The sequence below is a fragment of the Ursus arctos genome, unplaced genomic scaffold (assembly GCF_023065955.2).
Source record: "Ursus arctos isolate Adak ecotype North America unplaced genomic scaffold, UrsArc2.0 scaffold_5, whole genome shotgun sequence".
Lineage (NCBI taxonomy): Eukaryota > Metazoa > Chordata > Mammalia > Carnivora > Ursidae > Ursus > Ursus arctos.
This window is the reverse complement of record NW_026623067.1, coordinates 57,580,298-57,603,342: the sequence shown is the minus strand read 5'-3', so window position 1 is coordinate 57,603,342 and position 23,045 is coordinate 57,580,298. Positions and strand designations below refer to the sequence as shown.

The 23,045-nt window shown below is 35.4% G+C and overlaps 1 protein-coding gene across 3 annotated transcripts in view; it reads right to left on the bottom strand.

Moving 5' to 3' along the window:
• TNPO1 (transportin 1) overlaps positions 1 to 23,045 on the bottom strand; it is an 89,376-nt gene that overhangs the window by 19,209 nt on the left and 47,122 nt on the right. For all 3 annotated transcript variants that reach the window (XM_026498810.4, XM_057307443.1, XM_026498811.4), the window contains exons 7-15: positions 19,284 to 19,365; positions 16,168 to 16,290; positions 14,148 to 14,266; positions 9,869 to 9,929; positions 9,181 to 9,349; positions 5,738 to 5,890; positions 4,357 to 4,582; positions 2,224 to 2,395; positions 910 to 996 (exon numbers count right to left, since the gene is read on the bottom strand). In XM_026498810.4, the coding sequence (XP_026354595.1) occupies positions 910 to 996; positions 2,224 to 2,395; positions 4,357 to 4,582; positions 5,738 to 5,890; positions 9,181 to 9,349; positions 9,869 to 9,929; positions 14,148 to 14,266; positions 16,168 to 16,290; positions 19,284 to 19,365 (1,192 nt within the window). The remainder of the gene's footprint in view (positions 1 to 909; positions 997 to 2,223; positions 2,396 to 4,356; positions 4,583 to 5,737; positions 5,891 to 9,180; positions 9,350 to 9,868; positions 9,930 to 14,147; positions 14,267 to 16,167; positions 16,291 to 19,283; positions 19,366 to 23,045) is intronic.

The window sequence follows — 23,045 nt, the reverse complement described above, 5'->3', positions numbered from 1 at the left end:
TAGAGAACCAGATTAAGTATTACATGTGCTTAGTTTTTCATCAAATATAGGAGAATTTGTTTATCTTCTCATCCTGCTCAAGGATATGCGTGGACTTTTAATGGGCATATTCTGAGCCCCTGCCTGAAAGCAAATCTATTTAATCATAATGGTTTTTCTAGTTTTGTTGGGCCCAGAATCAGCCATTGCTTAGTCATGGAAGTTTTTCCTTCTCTGGCTAGGGACAAACCATGGCAGAAGTGATGATCCCTGAAATGATAGGGGAAACAAGAATGACAATGATTGAAATGGCTCTACCAGTATAAAGTCATTTAAGTTATCATATTTGATTCCACGTTCAGTAATTTAAATAACATACCAACTATCAAACCTCAACCTGGACAGAAAGGGTATGAAGCAAAGTCCCTCCCTTATTAGCACCAAGACTCAACGCTACTTCACATTTGACTATATGTGTGTATACATATAGATATATAACACATAAAATAATCTGAACTGTATTAATTGTCATGCATAGCTATGTATCTATATAAAGAAATGCAATTAAATATAGGACATATATATGTTGCTATGGAAAGATCTCCAAGATAACTGATTATCACTGAAGCAGAGCAGGTGAGAAAACATGTAATATAATCCTTTAATGACCTCAGGAAAAACAAAACAAAACAAAACCCAACCAACTTAACACATCTATTATGGTTTTTCTATTTAACAATATTTCTTAGTATGGATGTAAAATAATTAAATCAGGGCAGTTACGCACTTGTTCAGCATTTTAACAGAAATGGTTCAAAATGTACATCTATTAACATTTTGCTTATCACATATTCCCACATTTTCTATTTACACATGTGTTTCTGATGAAACACACTATTCGATTAACTAAAGGTTACCAGCTTAGCATACCTCAAGTAAAGGGAAGAGATCTTTATCTTCATCCTTTAACATGTTCCATTTCTGGATCAGTGGAGGCATTAGCATCTGAATATATTCCTATTTGTGAAAAACACATAAAGCTCCACTATCATATGTAAACAAGTCCATTTTGGGTCTATGAAAATTAAAATCCGTTTAGAGTAATTGTGTAAAATCATTACAGAATGCATTTTAAGACTCAGTCTGCTCTACTTAGCACCTTTAAAATTTTTATTTTCTGCTTTTACAGAATCTTGTTCTATTTTTAAGTCCTCTTATATCCTTTTTGAAATTAAATGTACACAAATACAACACCACCCAAAAATTATTTGATCATAATCAGGGATAATCTGTGTAAGTTTTACTCTGAATTTTTTCAGTCCTGGAGCTTGTAACATGTAGTATGGTCCTTGCTGTACACTATGTTATAAATGACAGGTAAACTTACAGAGGCATTTGTATAAGATTCACGATTATTTAAGTGTCTTTATTTAAACTTTAGTATACACAAATAATTAAATACTAAATAAACAATAGTAATCATGTAAACAAGGGGCACAGATTCCAAAGGGTCTAACACATTCAGAAAAACACTCTCCACCCCCTTCCCACAAAACAAAATCAACCAACATGAAAGCAAACCCACAAACCAAGTTTCCTGCACCAAATTTTAAGTATAACTTCTAAACACAATTTTTTTTAACTTTTCATATAGCAATCATAAACATGTAATCTATTCTTCTGCTGGGAATTTTGAGCCTGAAATTCTATTATTTAAATCCTATTTAAACAAATCCAATTCCATCATCATCTTCTTAACCTTACTAAAAACAGAGTTTGGATCCTTACCCATACATACTTCTTCTACACCACTTTTTGGCATTTCTAACTTATTATCCCAATTACTAATTGTCTTATCTTAGTGTATATTCATACCTCTAAGTTCTAGTGAGAAAACAAAGATGTCTAGATGTGGTACTCTAAAGCTTTAATATTTATGAAGTGGTAGATAAAAATACTTGGAATTAAGTAAAAGCTGAAACCCACATGTAAGACCTTTGTCTTCCTTTTTCTAAGTGTTGGTGCATTCATGTGATATGCTGGTATGATTTCCACACCAAGAACATATCTACTTTTAATACTATGTAGAAAGTAAATACACTTGCTGACTTCTTAAGATCTACATTCTTAAAGTAGCCAACACTAAATGTTTGTATCTCTCCAATTTCATTTCCAAATATGTTAACCTTTTGACTGTAAATATGGTACATATTTTTTTCTTAATAGTTAATCACAGATACTCACTGGTTTGTTTAAATGATGTCCTACTGAATCTGCTAAAGTTCCTATGGCATCATAAAGAATGAGCAGGTTCTTATGCTGGTATTTACTAAATGCGAAGACCAAGGTATCAAGTATATAAGCAAGGTAAGGAACAAGTTCCGTACAAGCCTCCTCTTCTAAGGTAGCAAAGGCACTACAGTTAAAAAAAAAAAAAAAAAAAAGAGGTGGGAGAGAGAGATTATTACTGCTGCAGTTTATCATACGGGTAGGAAACAGTCTACAGTATATAGAACATCTATTTACACTGTATATGCTTATCTCCTGACCTCACCATACCAGAGGCTTATTTTTATTATTTCTTCCCCATTTCCTATCACTTCTTTCAAAGAGGCTGTCACCTATGGGCATTTGCTTCACTACAATAGTAAAATCTAAATCTGTTGGTTTTTTTTTTTTTTTCTTTCTTTTAAAAAAGATTTTACTTATTTATTTGACAGAGAGACAGCCAGTGAGAGAGGGAACACGAGCAGGGGGAGTGGGAGAGGAAGAAGCAGGCTCCCAGCAGAGCAGGGATGTTGCTGGTTCTTATATTTAGTCATTCAACAAATTTAGCACAGCGTCACGACCTCCTAAGTGTTTCTCTTAGCAGGAGGGGGAAATGGGATGATGCAGGTGGCCAAAGGGCACAAATTTTCAGTTACAAGAATAAATTCTGAAGATCTAAAGTACAGCACGGGGACTATAATTAATAATACAGTGTTGTATATGTGAAAGTTGCTGAGTGTAGACCTTAACCATTCTCACCACACAAAGACTTACGTCAACTATGTGAGGTGATGGATGTCTTAGCAAGTGATCTTGCTAACTGTTCCATAACATATGTTTATCAAGTCATCACACTGTATACTTTAAATATATGGATTATTTTTGTCAATTTTTCCTCAGTAAAGCTTAAAAATGGTGGTCTAAGTTCTACACCATACATTAGAATGCACGGTGTGTTTGTTATTACAAATTTGCCTTACGTATGGCTTACCTATTAAGACAAACACAAAAGACAAACACTCCAGAGTCTGAGCAGTTACTTCAATTTAGGCCTACACTTGTCTGGACTCTTAAGGTGTACCTGGCTCTTCATTTCTAAAATTAAAGTTTGTATTATTTTCTGTTCTACCCACTCAGCAATTTCCTCAAATAATAGGCTTAAGCTATTTGTTAGTGAAAGCCCGGTCTTAAACTGTGAGCTATTTATGTATTTCCTTTACAACACTTGCCATGAATTATAATTATATAGTTGTTTAGTATTCTATACTACCCTCTAAGTCTAAACACAGCATTTAATATATGCCTAATGACTAGTGAAGAGTTAAAACAAAAAAAAAAACTTGCAGGAAACCAAACATAATCCGTATCCTCCCCTCATTTAAAAAAAAAAAATGTAGTGCTATTAATACCAAAGCCCCTTTGGTTCAACGTTCTTTCATCTTATTAAGAATTAGAATGCTTTCAGGTATTTTTGCTTCACATCTGGTAAAGCACAACTCCACTTAAATTTATTTTCCTCTTTTTCAACAGCTATTTTTTCTTATTAACAAAGTCAACAGTAAAGCAATTCTAATAAAAAGTTAAGAGCTATAAATGTGTCAGGCCTTTTTAGAACACAAAGGTTTGTTTCAGAAAACTCAATATTTATAGTAATGAAAATAACTGCTGATCTAAAAACACAGACAGCCCCAAACCCAAACGACAGAGCAGCTACTGGAGGGGATTCACTAAGTGAAAGATGACTGAGTCATTGTGGGACTTCCTATGGAGCTGTGGTAGCTGACCTTTAACCTAATGATGTGAATCTGCTCAAACTTTGTTATCCCTTCAAGAGCAGGACCCCTACTATCACCACTCTAGATGTCTGTGAGAATTAGGGTGAAGGAGAATTCTACAGTTATCACAACCATAGAGAAAAAAAAATGAGTTGAAGGAACAGCAAAGACGGATGCCTAGTTGACTCACATTTTGATTTACAGAATCATCAGGTAAAAACTACAGGTAATAAAAGTTTAATACCAATATTCCACCACAAAGCTGAAAATTAATTTCTCACTGAAATACCTACTCCCTTTCCCCATAATCAATAATGTTATGGATTTGTCCCACCTGCAGGCAGCTTCTTGTACTCTCTTGTTGCTGTCCAGGATTCGCTTTAGCAATTCTGTCATTAATGGCTTCAGGTACGTATCGGGGGGCTGGCTGACTACCCAATGTGCATAGCGGCTAAGAGTCCAGCACGTTATGGAACGCACAAGAGCCTTTTTATCAGAGAGGCACTGAATAAGGTGAGGAATGAGCTCAGGCAGGTATGGAATCATGCCTTGCATACAACCTGGAAAAAAAAGTAACAAATCTCTCACAAAATGCTAAGATTCAGTTAAAACAAAATTATTTCAGTTGAATACTAAACTGATAAATATAGCCATGAAAAATATTCAGATCAAAAAAATAGAAAAAATATTTATATTATCTCCACTGCAATAAATATTCTCTAATAAATAATCTGTTCCAAAATTTAAAAAAAGAAATGAAAGCTAAGTGCTCCTAAGTATCTTCTAGTAGGGTTAGGAAAGCTCATTTTACTTCTGCCAAACAAATTACGGCTTTCAGAAGTGCCTACAAAATAATTCAACTTCTTGTATATACAGGCCCATCTCCAAGACACAGTAACCCTTTATGGAGGTTGATGCGACTCTCCTACCATGTTTCTTACACTTACCAAAGGAGAAAATTATTTTTCTAGATGATGCTTCTGACATCAGTCTTCTCATTGTGTTCCCTTTAACAGAAGCTTTTGTAAAATATCTCGGTGGGGTTAGAAGTAAGCCTACGGCTGTTTAATAATAGTTAACTGGTTCAAGGTAAAAACTTATCCTAAGGTGGATTTTGTTTTGTTAATTGCATTCTTTTACTGTGAGTGAGGCTGAGCATCTTTTCATGTGTTTAAGGGCTATTTGTCTTTCCATTTTTGTTAGTTATCTGTAATATCATTTGCTAATGCTGCTACTTAGGTATCTTTTTTCCCAGTTCATTCCTTTTATTTTTTAATTTTTTAAAATTTAAATTCAATTAATTAACATACAATGTATTATTAGTTTCAGAGGTACAGGTCAGTGATTCATCAGTCTTATATAATATCTGGTGCTCATTACATCACATGCCCTCCTTCATGTCCATCATTCAGTGACCCCATCCTCCCACCTCCCCTCCAGCAACCCTCAGTTTGTTTCCCATGATTAAGATCATAGGACTTATGGTTTGTCTCCCTCTCTGATTTTGCTAAGACGGTTTTTGGATTTAAACATCTTTTTAAAGGTTAATGTAGATCATAGTGTCATCTATTCCACATAAGCAACAAAAGAGAGCAAAAAAGTATGTGAATTCCAAATTGAATCGTCTTTGCTTGTTAGAATAACATTTCTTAAAGTGGTCCCTCTGCATTTGGGCCTATTAAGGACTTCACAGTTCAGTTTTGACTTAGACTTACCTTCAGCAATTGCTCCTAAAACCAAGATGCCGGATTCTTTAACAACCCATTCATGATGAAAAAGTAATTCTTTCAAAAGGGGCAAAATGTGTGGCAAAAGCTCATCACGATACACATTTGCAAGAACATCTAGGGCAGCAGCAGAACATTTTCCTAAAGAAATATTTAATTCAAAGGTATTAAACTCTATTATCATTAATGCTACTATCGTATTTGTTATATGTACATCTTATTTATACATCTAGTTTCAAAGAATTCAATTAAATAGGAGGCAGTCTGTCTCTATCAACAAGAAATATTTTATGACCAAGAATTAGCAAACTAATGATGAAGATATTCTATTGTGTACATGACTGCTAACTAGGATTCTTTTATCTATACAGAAAAATCAAAACAAATACTGTTCCACCCAGTTTAATGCTTCTGGGATGTAATGCCCACTTCTACAAACAGGCAGTAAAATGTGTACATTTATTATTTCTACTTAACATTTTTAGTGGTACATCATTCAGAATTAAATACATAATGACTTGGCAGGAGGGTAGGCAAGTAAATCTCACCAAGTCACCAGCACGCGAAACATAAAATAAAAAACATTCCTTCTAGATAAAGGAACTATTAGCCATGGAACTATGTATCAATTCAGATTTCATTTAATGTATAATTAAGAAAACAAAAACTTAGAACAAAAATGTAATATAAAAAATTTGCCCCAGTGGGATTAGGCATACTAAATACTTTATCACAAATCATTAAACAATATTAAAATCCTTTTACAAAAAAGGCTGTTAAATTGGCTAGAAGTAAGACCTTACTCATCAGTAAGGGTCTTAGTTATACTCTATGGTAGATCCATACAAATGAGTACTATGCTACCATGAAAGACAAAGAAATCCTTATGTACTGATACAGAATGAGTTAGTTATACCATAAATGGAAAAGAAACAAGAGTACATTTAATCTCATTTCACTGCTGGGAAGTCAACCTCTTCAAAAAAAAAAACAAAACAAAACAAAAAACACACACCAAAACAAAACCACAAAACCCTTTATCTATATATATATATAGATAGATACATACATACATATAACACACACACACACACACACACACTTTTTGGCATGTGCATAGAAAAACTTCTGGAAGGATATAAAAATGGGTGGGATGTTAAGAGGAAGTAGTTCCCTCCCCCAATTCAATATACATTATTGCTTTTGTAAAGTTACCTATATTATAATCTTCATCCATCCTGCCTCCAGCCTAAAAGTAGGGATATACTACGAGGAGGTGTAGTAGCCCCCCACTGTGCAGTTTTGCTTTCCATGGTTTCGGTTACCTTCGGTTAAGCGCAATCTGGAAGCAGATGCTCTTCCTTCTGATGTATCATCAGAAGGTTAAGAGTAGTCTAACACTACATCATAATGCCTATTTCAGTCACACCCCCATCTCATCATGTAGACATTTTATCATCCCATATCATCACAAGAAGGGTGAATGCAGCACAGTAAGAAATTCTGAGAGACATCACATAATGTTTATTATGGTATATTGTTATAATTGCTCTACTTTATCATTAATTATTATTGTTAATCTCTCATGGTACCTAATTTATACATTAAACTTTATCATAGGTATGTATGTGTTAGAAGAAACAGTACTTACAGTGTTTGGTACTATCTGTGATTTTAGGCACCCACGGGGTGAGGGGGGTGGTATCTTAGAACATATCCCCCTGCAGATAACAGGGGCTACTGCAATATGATAGCAGTTTAGACCTTGGGCTCTCTTGCTGTGGGAGATTTGGGTTCCAAAATTAAGTGTGCCATTAGTACTAGCCATGTTAATTAACCAACTTCAGGTAGATTTCTCTTTCTGCAGTTTCCTTACCAACCTAAGGCTGTTGTAAAGATTAAATGGGATATGCATTCCAAGTCTTTGCCTTAGTGCTTGGGCATACTGGGCACTCTAAGAACTGTTACAGGAAACTATATGGGCAAGAAGAATTAACATTATTTAACCAAGTGAATTACAGTCTGGGCTGATGATTCATGTCTTTCCCTGCTTCATCAATTACTACAAATCGCAACACTGAATTGCCAGCAGTGGTTCTTAACTAGGGGCAATTTTGTTTCCCAGGGGACAATGGGCAATGTCTGGAGACACTGCTGGTTGTCACATCTGTGTGTGCTGGGTGCTGCTCAACGTCCTACAATGTACATGACAGCCACCACAACAAAAAATTATGTGGCAAAACGGCAACAGCGCTGAGTTTGAGAAATCCTGAATTAGAGCAGTGAAGCTTTAAAAAGCAGCACACCAACAAGAACAAAACACAGGTGTCTCGGTCCCTCATCTCATTCGACTGTAGCCCAGAATGCCAGTTCAACAGATGATACGGATTTGCAGCCAAGGCTGAAAACTAAGAAGAGATCTGAAAACACTTCTTTTGTAAGTTTGAGTACGACAAAACAATTTATCCTATTTTAGATTGATCCTTGATGATCAACTAACACTCATGCAAATTATCATGAAAAATAAGTTTATGTTAAGAAAACAGGAAAAGCTTGCAGCCAATGTTTCTATTTCATAATGTCAAATGTACAGCCTTTTGAGAAATGGCAGTTTGAGGTAAGAAGTCTTTAAGAAATAGAATGAACATTAGATATAAGAACACGTACACCAGGAAACGCAAACCGAAACCACAATAAGATATCACATCTACTGAAATGGCCATAATATAAAGGGTAACAAAAGTTGGCAAGCATATGGAGAAACTGGAACCCTAAAGACAATGATGGTAAGAAAGTAAATGGTGGGGCCACTTTGGAAAATAGCCTAGTAGTTCCTCAAAAGGTTAAACGAAGAGTTATCAGATGACCAGTAATCGCACTCCTGTATCTCCAAAAGAAGTGTAACATACATCCCCACACAAACTTTACATAAATGTTCATTGCATCATTACAACAGCTAAAGGGGAGAAATAAAATGTCCATCAACTGATGAATGAATAACATGTGGTATATCCATACAATGGATTATTTTCCCACATTATAAAGAGATGAAGTATTGACACATACCAGAACATGGACAAATACTGAAAACATGCTAAGTGAAAGAACAGTCATGAAGGACCACAGATTGTATGACTCCATTTATAGGCAATGTCCAGAACAGGCAGATCCGGAGAGAAAGCAGAGAGACTGGTAGGTGCTTTGGGCTGGGGGACTGGAAGAAAATGGGGAGTGACCGCTAATAAGAACAGGGTTTCTTCTTGGGGTGATGAAAACGCTCCGAAATTTACTGTGGTGATGGTTGCATAACTCTGAGAGTATATGAAAAACCAATGAATTGTACTCTTCCATGAGGGCATTGTACAATATATGAATTGTTCTCCATAAAGTTGCTACCAAAGCAGGTAACTGTATTTTTCCTTTTGACTTACTTAGATTCCAGTCAGAAATTGTATCATCATCATCAATTTCATCGTCGTCATCATCTTCCTCTTCAATTCCATCTTCATCATGCTGCTGAGCCACTGTCCTCGACCGATGAAAACGGGGCCTTATATCCTGTTCACTATCAGGAATTGTTTCATCTTCTTCAACATCACCCTGTTTTGTTTTTTTTTTTAAAGAAAAATGTTGATGATATTCAAATATCATTATAAGCTAATAATAGGTTCATGAATAAAAGAATCAGAATATTGAGAGATGATGCCATGTACATGGTTTTGAAGTATACCTCTTTATTAAAAACCACTCCCGTCTGCAGAAAATAATTCTTTACTGAGGGGAGGAAAAAAACTATCATATAACACATCTTAGGTTCAGGGCCTTTTAACTGCATTACACTGTCTCCCATCAGCTGGTATAATCCAGAGTACCTTAAATCAACAGGAAATTTATGCTAACTCTACCAGTGTCACCATCTGGTTCCAATGAAGTTAGAGTACATTACCACCAAAATTCACTGCTGGCTTCTATCTTTGAACTCTGTACTATATAACACATAAGAAGAAACATACTTACACAGGGTCTATTTTAAATAAATATGCTATTAGTCAAATTCAAAGATTCTCTAAAGTCAATAAAAAACAACCTTGCCTATTCATCAGAAAACAGTTTCCTTACCTTAAGTAGGATAATATCTATATCTGAGTACTTCATGCCATTCACTAATACAGGAATCAATCTATAAAGAAATAAATTTATGAAACAAAGATCTAAAAATAGCGTACGAATTATTAAGAAGTCTTATTGACCTTACATATACTAGAAATACCGAAGAGACAACCACCACTGCTAATCTGGTTTTAGAGCATATTCTGTGATGTCTGTCCTTCTCAAATGATGAGTATTCCTAATACATATCTCCCAAGCCCTGTACATACTCATGCATGGGATCTACTGGATGGAATCTTAAAACATAAGGTAGCTTGTCAATAGTGGTTAGACACAGAACTAGTAACACAAAATTTAGTAATTTCTCCCCTACGAATTTATCCTGAACATCTTTACAAAACACTCCCAATTTTTAAACTTAAGTTTCTTGATGAAGTAACAAAACTGGAAACAATCTAAATGTCTGTCATTTAGGGCTTGGTTAAAAATAAAGTTAAAAATGAAAACCACGTAAAACACATTTAGCACGCTTCCAATGGAGTTAAAAATAATGAGATTACCCATGTAATTACTTGTATAAATAGACTATCTAGGAAGGAGATACAAAAGACACTGATATTTTTGGAGAGGGAACCGAATAGGCTAAAAAGGGGTAAAATTAATCATTTACTTTATTTCTAAATAGTGTGACATTTTTACAATTAGCCTACATTCAGTATTTGTACTCCTTTTAATAAAAGAGACGACAGTGTTTAAGATGTAAAATAGGGGCGCCTGGGTGGCACAGCGGTTAAGCGTCTGCCTTCGGCTCAGGGCGTGATCCCGGCGTTATGGGATCAAGCCCCACATCAGGCTCCTCCGCTATGAGCCTGCTTCTTCCTCTCCCACTCCCCCTGCTTGTGTTCCCTCTCTCGCTGGCTGTCTCTATCTCTGTCGAATAAATAAATAAAATCTTTAAAAAATAAAAAATAAAAATAAAATGTAAAATATATTAAGTCTAAAGTAATTTATTCAAAAGAAATAATGCAAAAATGTAAAAAACAGCTCTACCAATAAGGTTATTTTAGCCTTCAATAAAGTTAGGAAATTTTAGTTTCTTAAGAAATCAAGAACTTAAATTTCCAATAAGAAAATGCTTAAATCAGGATATCATATCTAATCTGAAGCATTAATATAATCATTAAAACAGAACCAAGATATCTGTAAACATAGAATCCCAGGTATCCTGTAATAGTTGGGAAAAAAAAATTTACCAGAACACCTAAGAAAAGGTCAAAATACTAACTACAGTTCCTTTTGTAGCTTTGAGAATTTTAAGCTTTGACTGTTTCCTTAAGGTTTGATGATTTCCTTTCTCACTGGCCCATCACACGCTTAAGAGTCTACTGAGGATAAAAGGTTTTGAGAAAACTTGGGAAACATTTAGAAAGTCCAGTTTTTAGTGGCACCTGGGGGGCTCAGTCAGTTAGCATTCAACTCTTGATTTAGGCTCATGTCGTCATCTCAGAGTCAGCAGATCAAGCCCCAACTAGACGTCCAGCCTCAGCACTCAACGGTGAGTCTGCTTGGGATTCTTTCTCTCCCATGCATCTGCACCCACCCCCCGAACCCCCACCCCCTGCTGGCACATTCTCTTTCTCTCTCAAAATAAATAAATAAACAAAATCTTAAAAAAAAAAGAAAAAGTCCACAGTTCCCTGCTTCTGAACTCTACCTTTAATTGTTCTGGGTGCCTTGGGAAATGTGAACAGCCAAAAGAAATTCATACTCATGACTACCAGCTGTGGGCTTGTTAATAAGCACTTACCTTACAACTCAGTGAGAAAGGTATTAACAATCTCCATTTTACAGATGAGTCAACCAAGGCTCAGAGGTTACATTATTTCCACAAGGTCGTTAATTTTAAGTAAATGGGAGAGTCAGAATTCAAAACCAGTTTGGCTTGACTCCAAAAATAATTTTCTTTCCCCACACCAGATGTAAGAAACTCTCACTCTCTACATTCATGTGTTAGGCCTTTGTAGAGGCCTTACTTCAAAGAGTTAAACCCTTTAATGTCAATTAAATAAATATGTGCAAAACCAATTCTTAGTACAACTCTACCATCTTAACTAAAGGAATAGTAAATAGGGAAAAGCAGTGCGATTTAAAATTCCTTAGATAGATATAAAAAATGTGGGACAGCCACACTTTCACATTGAAATTAATAGTAATTTAACAGTATAGCTAATATAACATAACTATATCAAATTTATAATAAATAAAGCCCTATTTTATAAGCTACAGGCATTTTGCAGCAGAGTCAGATCCATTTCAATCATCAACAATTAAATCATTTACCACCTCTGTCAGTAATCTGGGGGAAATAGTGAGGACAGATGGCTGACTATAAAACTTGCAGTTAACATGAGGTAAAGAAAAGAAGTAAAGCAGTGAGCCCTGTCTATTCTTTTTAAGATGAAGAAAATTACAAAGTTATGTAAAATGAAGAGGGAGAAAGTTCAAAGACAGAATTTATCTATTTGATGGAGTGAGGTCCCTGAAGACAAAACTATGCTATCCAAGAGCATCAACTGAAATACTGGTTAGGTAGAAGACAACTCACATGAAAATCTATTCTTGAGTTTTGGGGCAAGATGGTCACTTATCTTCCCTATAAAGCGGAAGTGCTCAGAATGAAAGAAGAGAATTCAGATGAACAATAAAGGTTTGAATAGCTGCTCTAGTGAATGAAAGATAAAAAGTGATCTGGAACAAGAAAAACTGGCAGCATGAAGGGTCCACTTGACACTGAAAACCATGGATTTCTAAAGCCATCAATTTCCTGGTGGTGGAAATTTTCCCAAAAGCGTAAGATAAGCAGCAAAGATAGTTTATTAGTCCAGAGCAGGGAAGATGCAGGGTAATTGGAGGTTTGTGGTCAGTAGAGTTGATTTGTGGATCAATGTCATCTGTGCCAGAGAAAGAAAGAAAGAAAGAAAAGATGTGCAGGAAATAAGGGACCGACAAAGCTGGGTAAGAAAATGAAGTTGGCAAGTGAGATACCGGAATTAACTGAAACCATGTAGCAATATGGCATGTGTCAGATGAATTCCAATCTTGTATGGCAGATCACTGTTTTTAGGTCTATTAAGGAGCTTTCTCCTGAAGCTTCATGTAGCCAATGAAAAAAGAGAATTTTTTCCCCTTTGTTTTTAAAATTAAGTTCTATGCCCAACATGGGGCTTGAACTCATGATCCTTAGACCAAGAGTCGCATGTTCTACCAACTGAGCCAGGTAGGTGCCCTAATAAAAAGAGAATTTTTTTTGAAGATTTTATTTTTATTTATTTGAGAGAGAGCAAGAGAGCTATCACAGAGCGGCAGGGAGAGGGAGAAGCAGATCTCCTCGTTGAGCAGAGCCCAATGTGGGGCTCGATCGCAGGACCCTGCAATCGTGACCTGAGCCGAAAGTAGATGCTTAACCAACTAAGCCACTCAGGCATCGCCAAAAAAATTTATTTGAGAAAGAATGTGAGTGAGCATGCATGTGGTGGGGGGAGGGGCTGAGAGAGACGGAGAAGCAGACTCCCTGCTGAGCGGGGAGGCTGACACAGGGCTCATTTCCAGGGTCCCAGGATCATGACTTGAGCCAAAGGCAGTTGTCTAATCAACTGAGCCACCAGGGTGCCCCTGAAAATGTCCGCATTTTAATGTTCTTCCATGAGGCTGTATTACTTTGTTTTCAAAACAAGGTAAGCATTACTTCTAAAAGGAAATGATTTTAACATATGTATCAAATCATTATGTTGTACACCTAAAACCAATACAATGTTTTATGTCAATTATATCTCAATGAAATTGGAAAAAAAATTTTTTTAAAAACCTGATTTAACAGCATTGAGTTAAAAATAGGCTTAATAATAGGCTAACCAAAAATTGGATGGCATCACAACTACTAGAAAACCAGTTTTGAGGAGAAAAAAACCCCATCAGAGTCTACAAATTGAAATGATTAAAGAAAAAAAAAAAAGAAAAAAGAAAAAAGAAAAAAAGAACTGTGCCACGAATTATCCAAAATTAAGACTATGATTTAGAATAAACCATCTGCAATAAAAAAAAAATCTCAAAAAACAATTGCTTCCTAAAAAATCTCTTTAGTTATAACCTACAGTTATGCCAAGTAAAATTAAGTCTGACTTCTTTAGAACTTCATTCCCTGATGGTAGAATGCAATATAAAAATGTAAAAATAAGGGATCACTGTTAAATTTAAGAACAAGGTAGCACTCAAAAGAAAGAACACTTACTTGGGAAGATGCCTTACGAGTACATCTTTGCATATGGGTTGCTCAGCCAAAGTGAGCCAGAATTCACAGGCTTCTAAAGCCACATTTTCATCTTGATCTTGCGTCCTCTGTAGCATGTACTTAAAACAAAGCAGCATTAATATTAATCAGTTTAAATCATAATACTAAAAGAAACCTAATCCTTTTCCAACAAGTTAAAGGTCCTATGATATCACCTTGAACTTTACAGTGATTCTCAACCTTGGCTTTGGATTTTTAAGAAAGTTTCCAACTCAATTCTAAAATGCAGCCAAACTTAAAGAACCACCGCTTTAGAATGCTGCCTAATGAAAAGTGTTCAAACTATGATCTGCTTCTGTTATAGGTGTGTTTTCTTTTATGAAACCACTGAGATTTTAAACATGTATTAATAATTAAACAGTTTTCTTAGAAACATCAAAATAAAAAACTCCATTATACCTTTCATTAAAAAATGAAAAATCTTTTTTATAACATAACTACTCCACCTGTCTCTTGCATATATTTTCACACATGTAAAGTGATATATACATATTATACAATTACAAAACTTAATTTTTTATATTTGGAAGGAAGTAGGGACATTTCTTAGAGCAACTATAATTTGCAGTCTCCAACGTGCCAAGCCAAATTCACTCTTAATTTTAGGAACATCTGATCTGAAATTTATCCAAAGGCACAGTGTCTATCCCTCTTTAAAAAACCTTTATGCGCAAAAACAAAATAAATATAAATCAGAGGTACTCATTATGATTTTCCAATGTACCTGGGCCTGGAAATGGGGTCAAGTGTTGGATGAAGCCTTTGTACATATCCTCTTCCAGACTGAAACATCTCACATGGCAAAATGTGGCAACACAAGAGTTGTGATAGGCCAACCCCTACTACATTCCACACCATGTCCTACTACCATGCTGAGTACTGCTGAATAACTGTAGCATTACAAATTAGGCTTCCCACCTGTGACACGGCCCCAGCAAATGATAAAATAACTTTAACTTTCCAGTTAGCTCCAACTTTCACTAAACCTTCAACCAACTGGATTGATTCTTCTAAGCACTTCAGAGAGAACAGGTTCATCACGGAAAATGTCACTTATTCCCATCTAATGCTGTTACTTATCTTTACCTCTACAACTATCTTTCCTTATGTTTTAGAAAAGGAGTTGCTGTACACTACAGATGCTAGCCTTTTTCTAACACGTCTTAGACCCCCATCCTTTAAAAAAAGATCTTCCCTCTCCACACCATATAAATCTCTGGAGGTGAAAAGGAGGATCTAAATAATGTATTATTTAATACAATTGGAAAGCTATATACTACTCATTTACAACTGTATCCAGTAATATTACGAAAATTAGGTGGTACAGTTTGCTGTTAGCAGGATTGAGTACTGCCCAAACAAGTTATTTTGTTTTAATAATAATTTTATTCTTGTTATTATGTATTACTTTCTTTAAATATGGTTAACCTATGATCATGAATTTCCTAGTAAAATTATTTTAATTGTACAGGGATTGAAAGAATCTTGTAAAATCTAAATGGTTTGCTGGAACTAACTATAACAATTACATATTTTCTACTCAGAAATTTCACTTTTACCATAAAGTGTATCAGATCATCTTTACCAGTAATGGGTGGAAAACAAACACTTAACTTTAATTCCAAACCCCAATGACACAAGAATGTGCCACGTAATCTACCACGGTTCTAGTGATCACTTACCCTAACACATATCTAGCGAACACAAATAATTTAAATATTTCTTAGTAATTCTTGTTAAAAGCTATTTATTCCTTTAAATAACTTTCCTCCTCTATAAACATCTTAAATCTCACTAAAGAAAAGTAACCATAAGGAGAACTTATAATTTCAAGACAATCATGAACTGTTTTTCATAGTTCACTGCCAACAAATGTGTTAAATTTAACATTATACATTTTGTTCCCAAGATCTTTCTTGGGCGAAAAAGGAGGAGAGCACCTTTAGGTCACCTGTATTACCTCAACTATGTTATGCATGTGAGGAAGCAGGCGATCCATTCGAACTTCAAGCAACATCACAAGTGCCCGGCACACATTTTTCCGTACCTCTGGTTCTTCATCACCAGCCAATGCAAAGAGGTTCTATTGCATGAGAAACATTTTTTCTAGTTAAGCATTCTAATATATTAGAAAGGTTTATACATAATAAACAGTCATCTATAAGTTAGTAACATTTAAAGAAACCAAGGTAAGGTACAAATAAAGACTAAATTAACTGGCCTGCAATATTGTTATAAAACAATTAATTAAATATAGGACAATAACTGCCAAAAACTATTATTTTGATAAATAATCTAAAGCCATTCTTTTGGAAAGAATAGGAATGGTTGTGTTTTAAGGTAATTTTTAGTTTTTGAGAATAAAACCATGTCATTAGGACATGGGGCATTCATCTAGCTCACCCAGAAGATGATAATCTTTACAATACAATTTGATTTTCCTTCAAAAGTACTGTGTGTCAAGAGATTTCTACCAGTACTGATTCTTAAGGTACTAACAGGTACAAGGTGTTTAAAAGCATCAATAATGGGGAAATGGATGCTGAGTTTCCAAAAACTAAACCCCAAACTGCTGTTGTTCACCAAGTCAACTACTGAGTAAACGGTAAAAGTAGCCATTGATCTTCAGCTGTTAACAAGTTTGTCACCAAAGTGAAGGGGGAAAAAAAAGCCTGAACAAACAACGAGACTGGTTAATCTTCAAGACATTATTATTAAATTTCACAGATAAAGGAGTTTAGAAGTTACCTAACTTGCTAGGCAGGGGGAATCTGAATATGGTTTTCATGGAATTTTAAGTCCACACTCCTCCACTATACCAACAGACCTCCGCTAGAAGAACAAGTTGACTTTTGTAGAGGTTGCAAAGAGGAGATGTGAGGAGAAAAAACAGTAAGCCTTTCCCCATCTCACTCCTGAGTTTTTCTTTATCTGCACACACACACACTTATTTAAAAGTAGTAAAAAGATCATTAAAAAAATAAGTAAAATCCAAAGTGTCCCACCATCTTTTCTCAAAAAATCACAGAAACATCTCCAAATTGCGGAACCTGAAATTTTATTATAAGGGGTAAGACAATGGAGAAATTCAAATATCAAATGTGACAGCATGTGAAGTACTGTTGTAAAATTTTAAAAACTTCACTTTCCACAAGTCCTGCCCCTGCATCTTTTGCTTTCCAAACTCTGTACTTCCTTTTTTAATCAGATTTATTTTATATACACTTGATACAGTCCTTCATTGAATTTCATGATGTCTTAAGTACAAATATCTGGCTTTGTCAAGGTATGTTTTAGCCACGTATGAGTAACGAACACACTTTTCATTCAGTATTGTCACACTCAGCAAACATCTGCCCTGGATGAAAACAATGATAATTACAGAAATAAATGGCCCACTTATTCATTTAACAAATGGTTTTCGAGGCCTACTATGTACCAGGCACCTCCTCTGGAGGTTTACTCCTCTTGGAGGACGGAGAACTGGTTTAATCTTTTAGGGTATCAAGGAGCAAAAAAGTGTTAACATGGTATTTAACACCAGCCGGAAATATTTTAAAAATGTTGGGTAATGTTCTTGCTCCACTTGCTGAGTATGGTCATGTGGAATTTTTGTTTTCAGAGAAAATTTTATTTCTTTTATTCTGAATTATATTTCTGTATAAGGCATTGGCCTATCTATCCCTGTTCCCTATTTAAGCTATGAAACACTAAGAGGAAATACTCTTAAAATTACTACTCCTAAAAACAGTAATAGCTGTAGCTAACATGGAGACTTGCTTATTCTGTAGCATGCACTGTTCCAATTTAGTTACGGCAAATACCTTTATAACGATCCAACAAGGTAGATCTATTATTGCCCTCATTTTACAGATGCTGAAACTGAAACCATCAGTTAAATAACATGCCCAAGGTTAGCAACTGTGGAGCTGAGCTTTGTTTGAACCCTGGCAGTCTTACTTCAGACTTTTAATATCATCCACTACCCTCTACACCAAAGTAGACTGAACACACTGTGAGGCATAAAATTTATTTATGTATCCCTAGCACCAAGCAGAGTGCCTGATTTACAGTGTGACTGAGTAAATATCCATTGAAGACTCATGTTTTAGTTTCACCTTTTAAATGGCTAGAGGATCCTCATGGCTACTACACCATTTCCCCCTTCCTTCTTTTAATTCCCCAACAAAAATACTAGCAGGATGGCTTCTAAAATTTTAAAGAATAACGGGAGGGGGGGGGGCGCCTGGGTGGCTCAGTTAGTTAAGCATTCAACTCTTGATTTTGGCTCAGGTCATCATCTCATGGGTATGAGATCAAGCACATGTTGGGCTCAGTGCTTGAGATTCTCTTTCTTCCTCCCCCCAACCCAGGCTCACTCTCTAAAAATAAATAAATTAATCTTAAAAAAAAAAAAAAAACAGCTGGAAAGGAAACGACTATTTAACTTTCATTTAATGAAAATAAAAGTGAAGTGCTTAAGGAACTTTAACAACTTGTTCACAACTGCTGTTATCAAGTGGTAGTAGTTCTGAAAACAAGTTCTATTGCTTTGAGTTCGTGGCCAGAAAATTATGCTTGGCTTTCTGCTTTTATCAAAAAAGTAAAAGGGTCTTTCAGAAATGCTTGCTGAGATTTAAGAGTCAAATTTTTCCTGACACCTCTAATTCCATGACAGAAACCAATGTAAAATGAAGCACCAGCCTTTTACCAGTCTATGGCTTCAGATTCTTAATAAAGAGTAAGTTTAAGTTAATCTTAAATTTAGGATTAAGATTACTCAGACTCACCAGTGTTTCATGTTTCAAATACTGCAAATGAACTGGGAGACTCAGATCTATCTTTGGAATTTGAATAGTATATTCAAATAAAAAATTCCTAGTTAAGATATTAAAAACCCACAAACTATAATCAATGTTTACACCGTTAAGTAAAAAAATCAGTTTAATAGAGGAAAAATGCTTTTATTTTCAGTTAACAAAAATCACTGTATCCAATTTTAATACTATCACAAATACTTTAACATTTTCTAACTTTCCCAAAAGCAAAAGAGGGAGGGGGAGAGACAAATCTTACCTCAATAAAAGAATCAATGTGCAACATCAGCGCTTGAGTCCTACTGATGATAAACTGATTGACACATGCAACGGCATGAGACCTAGAAACAAAATTTAAAATTTAACACATGCTCATTATAGCTTTCTTCTAGTTACAGAAGACTGAGAACTATTCTTCCATAAAACAATTATGGTGTAAGTATAGCCATAAATGTGTTTGTACATACATATATATATGTGTGTATACACACACACGCGGTGAAAAGAATGAGTTAAATTTCCTTGTATACTTAACTCAGAATATGAATGATAATTTTTTTTTAAAGATTTTATTTATTTATTTGACAGAGATAGAGACAGCCAGCGAGAGAGGGAACACAAGCAGGGGGAGTGGGAAAGGAAGAAGCAGGCTCATAGCGGAGGAGCCTGATGTGGGGCTTGATCCCATAACGCCGGGATCACGCCCTGAGGCAAAGGCAGACGCTTAACCGCTGTGCCACCCAGGCGCCCCCATGAATGATAATTTAAGTGAAAAACACAGGTTCCAGAGCATTACATTAGTACTTCTCTTAAAGTGTAAAGTGTCGGAAAGGACACGTGCACATTTTTAATAGTGGATACCTCTGAAGAGTGGGAAGATGAATGGAGGCATAATGGAAATTTATTTTATATACCTACAGATTTTAAAATAATGGCTATTTATTCCTTTTAAAACTAAAAATGAGGAAAAGTCTATAGTCTTTGTGTTCAGACATAGCCAATTCAACTCCACAGCAATTCCTAATGGCACTACCTTTAAAAATATACCCCTAAGCCAATCACTTCTTCCCTAGTCCAAACCATAATTTCCTATCAGGATTACTCCAACAGCTCCAACTGGTTTCCTGACTTCCACTATACCAAACCCCACTACAACTTTTTAGACACACATGAATAACATCACATTACTACCCTTGTGCAGATTGTTCCAAAAACACACAATCTGGGGCACCTGGGTGGCTCAGTCATTAAGCGTCTGCCTTCGGCTCAGGGCGTGATCCCAGCATTACAGGATCGAGCCCCACATCAGGCTTCTTCGCTGGAAGCCTGTTTCTTCCTCTCCCACTCCCCCTGCTTGTGTTCCCTCTCTTGCTAGCTGTCTCTATCTCTGTCAAATAAATAAATAAAATCTTAAAAAAAAAAACCCACACAATCTACTTTTCCTACAAAAGATCAAATGGTAAGTATTATAAGACCTCTGTGGCAGCTCATCCCCCATCCCCCAAACACAACCTTTTAAAGTATAAAATCATTCTTAGCTCATGTTATGGGCTGAATTTGGCCCCATGGGTCAGTTTGTGGACTACTGGCCTAGACATTCCACTATAATGTGGTTACTCCTACTCTCCTAACTTCATTTCTTACTGGGCTACTAACTTTTCTTCTGTCACTGTAAAAGGCTTGTCCCTAACTCTAGGACCTTTATACTTGCTGTTCCCTGTCTTATATGTCCTTCTTCTTGACCTTTCAAAGATCTGCAACTTTACTTTGTTCAGGGTCTCTGCACAAATGTTACCTTTACAGAAAACCTTCTATGCTGTATTCTATATACAATATCTGTATTGTAATACCTGTATTGTAACCCCTTATTCTCATTATTTTTCCACAGTATTCATCATGAAATTATTTCGTTTGTCCTGTCTGCCTTTTCTGATAACCCAAGAGAAAAAGATGAAAGAAAAAGGTACTACGAACAGTCAATAAACCTATGACAAGATGTTCAACATGACTAATGACAGGAAAACCATCAAATTCATAATGAAAAACAATTTTATATCTATTTGGCAAAAATTAAAATACATGACAATACTAAATGCTATGCACTCAGAGAATCTTGTGCTTTGTTAACAGAAAGTATAAACTGATGCAACCACCCTGGAAAACTTCAGTGTTCTTTCCTTGTTATTTGCCTTATGTCCCAGAAATTACTCCCCAAAGATTTTACGTCTTCCTGGAGAAACTCTTGCAAATAGACAAACACTGACAAGCAAATAAATGCTTTCAGCAGCACTATCCACAACAGCAAATACCTGGAAGCCACCCAAACTCGGGGGGGAGGGGAGGGAGGAGTACAAACATAAATAAATTGTATAATCATCATGCCAAACAGTATACAGTAGTCAAAACAAATGAACCATAATGACAAAATATGGATGAATCTTAGAAACGTAATATTAACTTTAAAAAGCCGCCAAGGATTAAATTCATATTTTTTATGAAGTTAAAAACAAAGACATACACATACAGACATGCATTTTACATATATATGCAATACATTTATTTTTTAGGGACGCCTGGGTGGCTCAGCTGGTTAACTGTCTGCCTTCGGCTCAGGTCACGATCCCAGGGATCAAGTCCTGCATCGGGCTCCCTGCTCAGTGGGGAGCCTACTGCTCCCCCTGCTTGTGGGCTCACGTACTCTCTCTCTGACAAATAAATAAAATCTTTAAAAAAAAATTATTTTTAACAATGCAAGGGAAGGAAAAAGTTGGGATTAGATGTGGGTTGTTGTCATCAAGACCTTAGCTTTTGTTTTAGATGGTAGATTTGAGTGATTATTAAAAATAACTAAAGAAAAAATGGAAGTGGGCCATGATGAGAACGTCATGAGCTAAAAATCATAACCCAACTTTGTGTACCTCTGGTATGATTTAAAAAATAAAATGGCTCTAATTTTTCAATTGCTTTGTCATGTGATAGATAAAACTACATTCCTTTGCCTCATTCTATAGTCTCAAAGTTCAATAGTTATTAAGATGGAAAAACATTTTTTAAGAGTACATAGGAATTATCAGTTAAGCTGTATAAATAAGGTATTAAATAATGCAGAATAAAATCCTATAAAGATGGAGTTTAGTGTATTGCTAAAATACACAGCAGATACATTTACCCAAATATACATTAAAATGAAGAAAAATGTTTAGTGGTATGTGGAACAGATTCTGAAATGAGTAATAATGAACATTCACTGAATAGAAACATTTCTGTATTACTGAACTCTACCTAGTTAAGTTTAAACAAATGATCAGCTACAAAAATGTATTAAAATTACAAAAAACTTTTACGTCTAGCAATGGTATACCAACTGCCAGGAATATGTTTTTTGTACTTTTCTTTTTTCTTTTACTTGCTAAGAAGCAGTCACAAAAAAGTGAGTTTCTTAGAAGTAACATATGCAAGTTACCACACTTTCTTTCATCACCTTAGATCAAAGATTAAAAGACGACTTCCTAGGGAACAGGAATACTATCTAGTTAACTATTTCGGGAAGAGTAACATTTTATTTTGAAAATGTTACTACTTACTTGCATGACACTACCATAAATGAGCATCGATTAAGTTTCCTCTCTGAGAACAACACTGCATTAAGTACCACTTAAGATGAAAACTAAAATTAAATCGAAATAAAAGAAAAAGAACTAAATACAGCATTTAGGCAGGAAGAAGATTCCTGATTACCCTCTGGTCACACTGTTCAAACCATAATCCTTTGAATACAGACTGGACTCTTGGAGTAAGCTCCAAAGAACATCTAAACTAACAGTTACAGCATGCATTTATGCATTCAAGTTCATGCTCTTGGATGGGTATCCTTAAAGAACCGCATCCAGAATCCTGCATACTACACTTTAAATAGTAATATGGTTTTTGAGCATTCTACATAAAAGCACGAAGCACTGACAACTAGAACAACAAAAATCAAAACAACTAACAATCAGAAGAGCAATGACTTTTCCACAGT